The following is a 7,193-nucleotide window of genomic DNA, read 5'->3' on the forward strand; positions in this document are numbered from 1 at the left end:
ACTGCTTTTATAATCCTGATGTGAACGAGGAGAATCTGAGAAAGGTTTCTAAGAAGCTATCGGTCAGGCGACTGGACTGAACTCTCCTTATTGGGAGATGTTTTTTTTTTTTGACGGAGTGGTCGCAGTGTTACCAGTAAGACCGACCTTTTGACCACGAACGGGACTGGCCCACGTTGACCCGACCTTCCGCTTTCAGTCGGAGCGGGACGGGAGGGGTCTGGTGTTACTGTGGGCGTTATCAGAGCAGGCGAACACAGTCCAGCTCCTGCTCACCTGCAGCATCACAAGCAGAGCTGAAACCAGGCAGTCACTGCACATGAGACGCCAACACAACGGGGCGTCTGAAATTCGAATGGGATCTTTGTCGTAAAAATGAATTAACAATGCAGCAGTGGAAGTCCGACATTTGCAGAAATAAATAAACATCTCAAAATAAGTCCTTTTTAAAAAAAATATATATATATATTTCCAGCCTAATAAAGAGATAAGTGTTGGACATTTGATACACTAAACCTGCCAATCTCAGACTTCCACCCCTAATATTTGTACGTAGATATTGATAGCTTGTACAATCGGCTTGCTGTGACTAACAGACATTTGAACCTGAGCTGGTCTTGAAGAGCTGAAGGCTTTCTGTTCAGTGTGTCGTCGCCTTTGTTTACTTACCTGCGTGTCTTGTTGGTCAGCTGTTGTCAGTGGTGGAACGTACTTTTACTCGAGTACAATTGTAAGGTACTTCTCTCCCACTTTATACTTCAGCTCAACCTCATCTCAGAGGGGAATATTGTACTTCAGTATTGAGGTGTAACTACGAGTTACTTTGCCAAGTTCATTTCGACACGTTAAATGTGTGATCGTTTTGATCAGATATGATCATATCAAAATGGCTCCAGTTTACACACAAGTACCTCAGTGTTGGTCATTTAGTAATAAAATGGTATTTATTGTAACACTCCATGTGTTATGAGTAGTAGATCTACTTCGACTGTCAGTGCTTGAAGTGCATAGCTTCACTTTTACTTGAATCAAACTGAGTGAAGGACTTTTACTTTTAATGGACTAATTTTATGCTGACTTCTTCCACCACTGACTAATAGAGCCACAGGCCTCAAACACATTATATCATTTCCACCACTCACCAGCTGTTTAATAATCAGCTGCCCGCTTTAAGTCTGTTAAGAGTTAAGTGGACAAATAATCGCCAAACAAAGGCTTATTTTAGGAATTAGACAATAAAAACCGATGCCTCCAAAACAATCGGGATCTTCACGAGAGCACGAAAAGCCTGCAGCTCTTCGCCGTCTTTGAGTTTGCCACTGCGAGCGTTTTGTTCCGTGCCGCTTCTGATTGTTTCTCTTTTCTCCTTCCCTCCCGGTGCCGCGGCCCCCAGGTGGGCTCAGTCGTGGCCGTGGGCTGGATCCGCTCCCAGAGGGCGGTGGACTGGCACCTCTTCAGGAACATCTTCCTGGCGTGGTTCGTCACGGTGCCCGTGGCCGGCCTGTTCAGCGCCGCCGTCATGGCCCTGTTCGTCTACGGCATCCTGCCCTACGTCTGAGGGCACTCGGCTGGGAGGGAGAGCGGAGGAGGAGGAGGAAGGAGGAAGGAGAGAGCCGGAGAGAGAGCCGGAGAGAGAGGGAGGGAGAGAGAGAGATAGAGGGAGTGAGGGAGGGGAGATTGGGTGAAAACCACAGCTCGAGTGTCCCGGTTGCAGATAAAGGAAACGAAGCGAGGAAATGAGCAAAGGTGATTGTGAAGAGAGGGAAAATGGAGGCAGGGAGTTAAACGCATGGACTCGGTTGTACTGTGGATGTGAGGAGGGTTGGTTCACATGCTGCCTGGCTCCGTAGTCCAGAGATCTTTTTGACTCGTTTGAGTTTCAGATCGGTTTTTATTTATTCCTTTTTTTTTTTTTCTTTTTTTTTTTCTTTCTTTTTTTTGGGTGCGTAAGAAATTGTGTAACCAATGTACCATTCAATCTGCTGTACATAAGACAATAATAGGGAGCTTACATTTAACAACTTTTAACAAGAATTATGTTTGTTGGAGTTTCAGCCTCTTCATGAAATGAAATAAAAGAGCACATGACTTAAAAATGATTTAAAAAAAAAAAAAATAGGCAGTTAATCTGCATCTAAAGTGACAGACATGCCTGCAGTGAATCTCTATCTGTCTGCCTGCAGTCCCATGTAGCATCGCTGGTCACGTGTTTATTATCATTACTCCAAAACGCCGGGAGAAAAGAGAAAAAAAAAAAAAAAAACCAACTGTACATATCGTTATACTGGATTGAGTGTGATTTGTTGTATTGCGGCTTGCTTTAAAGTTGAAAAGAAAAGAAAAGAAAAGATGTGCGGTCAACCAACCCATCCATCAAGTCACTTTGAAAACGCTCGCCAGGTACAACTGGGGCCAAACAGAAAGGACGCCTCAGAGAGGGGTGGTGGGACTGTCACTCTGCTTCTTTTTTTATTATTATTATTATTATTATTTTTGTTTTCCACATGATACCATAGAAACCTAATTTACTAAAGAGTTGATTTTTTTTTGTTGTTGTTGTCAAGAGCTCCTGTATGTTTTTAGAGATGGATCTCATATTTTTTAATGATGTATTATACTGTAATTTGTACTGTAAATAATGTCCTTACAGAGTTTTGGTTGGGGGAGGGGGAGAAGGGGCGGGGGGGGGGGGGGGGGGGTTGTTTCAGTGGGGGGGGGGTAGAGGTGGGAGGGAGGGAGGTAGAGGGGTAGGGGGGGCTCTTCACCTCATCATGATGTCAAACCTTACAGTGCGTTTCATCCCCGCGGCCCATTTCAACACACACTCGCGAACACACACACTCGACAGGTTGTTCTGAGGTCGGCACAAGTTTATGGATCTGAAAACCGCGTTTGAGTGTAAAAGTTTGAGCGAATCGAAGTCGGAGCCGCTCAGTTTCCTTCTGGTTTTTATCGCATCAACGGTGTTGACAGGAAGTTCTTCGAAGGTGTCAGACAAGAGGGTTAGGTTGCTCACGTCGAGAGCAGAGCCACGCCAAAGTATGCCGCGTCGCCCGCGCGTCCAATTCAAAAGCGAGGCGGAGGGCCGGCACGCGCCAAAACACTCAAAAGTGATCGGACACGTACGAACGCACTCCCACGAGGTCTCGCGAAAAGTTCACGTATCTTCATCCGTTTGCCTTTTTTTATTATTTTTTTTATTTTCCTACATGAAGCCACCGAGTTACCGGAGTCGCCTCCTCATATCAAAGGCTCCCCGCCGGTGACGGACCTCGACGCCGCCCGCGTTCGGGTCGGATCGTCGGAGACCGCCCCTCTTGTCCTGCGGCCCTCAAACCCTCCTGGGGGCTCGTCTCGCCGAGAGGCCCGGGCGCGTCAAGACGGCGGTTCTGAGTCACGTCAAAACACTTAAAAGAGTCAAACCGTTGCGTTAGAACTCGGCCTTGTTACGCAGATGTGGAAAGGAGAGAGGGGGGGGGGGGGGGAGGGGGGGTTCAACCCCGGCCACACCTGTAGCTCCTCGGACCGGGCGGCTGCTGTTTGGAGTGCAGGAGCTTTCGATCGGTTCCAGTCAAAGTGCTAAAGGTTAGTTAGATATCACGAGGTCGAGTCGAGGGCCGAATCGAAACCCGCTGGGTTTTTTTTTTTTTTTTTTTTTTTTTTTTTTTTTTTTTTTTTTCTAGTTTTACGGGCCGCTCACGCCACAAAAATATCACAAGGCTTTGGATCAATTTATCTGGCAGCGATGGTACTGGGGTAGTAATGATCATCACCAGCTTTTTAACCAGGTCCCCCGACCTGCAGACGAACAAAGTCAAAAGCTTTGCTTTTTTTTTTTTATTATTTTTTTTTTTGGAACAAACTCGATGCCAGGTGTTGCAACTACTTTTTTTTTTGTTTTGTTTTGTTTTGTTCTTGTGGTGTGTTTCTGAATTTTTTTTAATTTTTTTTAAAATTTTTTTCCTCTCATGAACAAATCTATGCTTAAGTAGCCACTTGCCTTGTAACATTGTGTTTTACTTTGTGCAGATACAGTAAAATAATTCAGTACTGTGGTGTTTACATCGTAACCATATTGTAGAGTATCTGTTAAGAAAAAAATACTGTTGCCTAATGCCAATGAAAGACAAACTATTAACCATGAGTTTTTAAGTGCAAGAAAAAAAACACAAAAAAACCAGAAGTGTCTAGAGAGAAAGAGAGCGAGAGCAAGTGTGTGCGCGATGACTTGTTTTTCTTTTGTTTGTTGTTGTTGTTGTTGCTGTTGTTGTCGTTGTCGTAGTAGTGCTAATCATGATCCCTGTATCTTTACACTGCTACTACAACGCGTTAACACTACATGTATGGGTGCAATTCAGTAATGAAGAGAATAACTAGAGAAATTTCATCAAAACTATATATTTTTCTACCATATCTGAGTTTTAAACCTGGGCGAGCTTCCGGACACTTTGGAGGACACGCTGCGGGGCTGATGGGAGACCTGGCCGGGGGGGGGCGGGGGGGCGCGGCCTCGCCGTGCGCCACGGTCCCCTTGAAGCCCAGTGCGCTTCCTCTAACACGTTAGACTTGACGTGTCGGTTGCCAGTAGATCAGATTTTTAAATGACCATTTTTATTTTTGAATTTTAGATGAAAACACTTTGTAATTTTGTTTCCCTACCGCTTCGATCATGAGCCGCGAGAGCAGGACAGCGTCTCGCTAAAAAAAAACAAAAAACCGGGGCGACTTTTTCTCGCCGGGGGCGAATCGGAGAAGATTAGATATTTGCAGTTGAGGAACTAAAACCTCGGTAACTGAAAACTGGACTGTGAGGACATTTGTTTCCTTGGTTTTTTTTTTTTGGGCAGGTGACCACTCTTGAAGCTCGTGTGCCCTTTTTTTTTTTTTTACTCTTCTACACGCTGCGTTGTTACACGGGACGGATGGGGGTGGGGGGGGGGGGGGTACACTTTAAAACAGAAAACACCATGCCTCGTTCCCAAAACATCAAAGATCACCTTATTTTCTTCAGGGAGACGACATAACTCTTAACGTCTCTTTAACTTTTATAACTGAACCAGCCAGGCGACATGTTGTTTATATGTGCAGAAAGCCCAGACTGCAACAGAAGAAGACGATGAAGACGAAGAGGCACGCGTTTTATCGTCCTCGAGTTTTCATCTGTCAAAGTTCCATTTTTATTTATTCTTTCAGAAGTCAAATGTGGTTAAAAAAAAACAAAAAAATCTATCGCTGACTTGTAACCTTTTGACGCCTAAATCAGCGGTAGAAAGATATTTCATTTAGGATGCGAGCAGTAAAAAAAAAAAAAATAGTTCAGCTTTTTAAAAGACGGGACGGGGAGGGGGGGGGGGGGGGGGGAGGGGGCGAGTGAGTAAAAACCGTGAAACGTCCCGTCCTTCGCTTCAGATATCTGGTTCGTACATCATCACCACGCGCCGTACGACCCCCTTTTTGCAACTCACAATTTTGTTTGAATTTTTTTTTTTTGTTTTTTTTTTTTTGTTTTCACGCATTCTTCAGTCCTGATAGGCCGAAAGGGATGCACTGCTCAAGATGGGGAGGGAATGTGAAACTCAGCCATCTGGTGGCGGCGGCAAGCGGCCTTAAGAGAAACTCTCGCGTTGAATTTAAAACGAAGACAAGCCAGTTAGACGCTGAAGCCTCTGAGGAAAAAAAAAAAAAACAACGCATTTCACATCTAAACAATGAGTAAATAATCAGATCACATAAAATGTGAAAAAAAAAAAAAATACCACAAGTTCAAACACGCAAGAAGAGCGCAGACCAAGACACGCACACAGAAACCTTTATCAATCGATTATAGTGTAGACTGAACTTCTTTTTTGTTTTTTTTTACCTATTTTTAGCTCAATTTTTTTCAACTTAAAAACCTAAAAACGTATGGAACCACGCGTTGAGGTTGAGGTAGGAGTATGACCACCAGATGGCGTAGTTTGCCACTTTCCCTCCCCGTAGAGAGGGACAGCATTTTCGACCAGACCGTTTCAGCTGATCGGTATAAATCAATGATGTAATTGCCATTGAGGGAGTTCCTGTGCTTCTACTGCGTTGTAACTGTTCAATGACCTTTGTTTTTGTTTTTGTTGTTGTTGTTTTGTGTCGAGATACTGAAACAGAATGTGCCATTTCTTCCTCCCTGAATGTGCAATACGAGCTGTTTCTTGTGAAGGTGCAACTGCATTGCTGTCACCGTGTGGTCGTGTAGCTTCCACCTGCCCTGGTGGAATAGCGCCCTCTCCTGTTTATGTGGATGTAGCGCCGCCTCACAGGTGGAGGAGGGGGAGGGGGGGGGCGGGGGGGGGCCCCATCGGTTCAGACCTTCATCTGGATGTTGACGTGCTGTCTCTAGTTTTCTGGTCCGTTTTGTAATAGAATGTGCTCCTTGGCTGGCCTGCAGGCTTTACAGCTCTGTGTTGTCTTTTTACTGTTTACTGCTACTTAACTGTCCGGTCCTGCAAAAGTTGAAGAAAAAAACAAACAACAATAAAATAAATAAAAAAAAACATCTATATATGAATAAAAATAAAAATGAATAAAAAAAAATCAAAAGAAACTGTAGCCTGCTTCTACAAAATCTTAAAGCTCTGCTGATTTGCATATATTGTACTGTAATGTTTTATTTAAGATTTTAGTGAAGAAAAAAAAAATGTCTGCATTTAAACTAAATTATGGGAATTAAAATTACAAAGAATACCTGCGATCAACTGAGTTGTGTTTTATGTTTTAGGAAGATGTTCCACCGGTGAAAACTCAAACGGAGAAACGTGTTTTTTTTTTTTTATGTCCCTTGTTTGAATGTGATCAAATTTTAATTGCTTTATCACATAATTTCAACATGCACACTGCGCAGGTATAAAGAGATATTAAACTCGAGCCATATAAGTTATATCGCTTTATATCCCGTTTTATATCAGGGACAGCAGATGAATGTGAGGAGAACAGGTTTGGAAACCGCTGGTTTAATGTCTTCACAATTTATTTGAAAAGCTTGTCCAATATTCCTCTCTGGAATGCAGCGGAGTATAAAGTGACATCAAATGGAAATACTCGAGTACCTCAAAATTGATTCTAAATAAGAGTAATTGAGTACCCGCGCACACTTTGCGTGGCATTTTGGTTTCCTACATCAACCGACCTCTTTCAAATCGGAATGAATCTGCCAGATCTTT

At 43.6% G+C, this 7,193-nt stretch overlaps 1 protein-coding gene across 7 annotated transcripts in view; it reads left to right on the forward strand.

Moving 5' to 3' along the window:
• slc20a2 (solute carrier family 20 member 2) overlaps window positions 1-2,308 on the forward strand; it is a 47,250-nt gene extending 44,942 nt beyond the window's left edge. For all 7 annotated transcript variants that reach the window (XM_069178281.1, XM_069178274.1, XM_069178279.1 and 4 more), the window contains exon 11: window positions 1,394-2,308. In XM_069178281.1, coding sequence (XP_069034382.1) covers window positions 1,394-1,558 — 165 coding nt within the window. In that variant the 3' untranslated portion in view covers window positions 1,559-2,308. The remainder of the gene's footprint in view (window positions 1-1,393) is intronic.
• Window positions 2,309-7,193: the final 4,885 nt, after the last annotated feature.

The sequence above is a fragment of the Embiotoca jacksoni genome, unplaced genomic scaffold, assembly GCF_022577435.1.
Source record: "Embiotoca jacksoni isolate LCO1_2020_lvr unplaced genomic scaffold, fEmbJac1.0.p SCAF_8, whole genome shotgun sequence".
Classification (NCBI taxonomy): Eukaryota; Metazoa; Chordata; class Actinopteri; family Embiotocidae; genus Embiotoca; species Embiotoca jacksoni.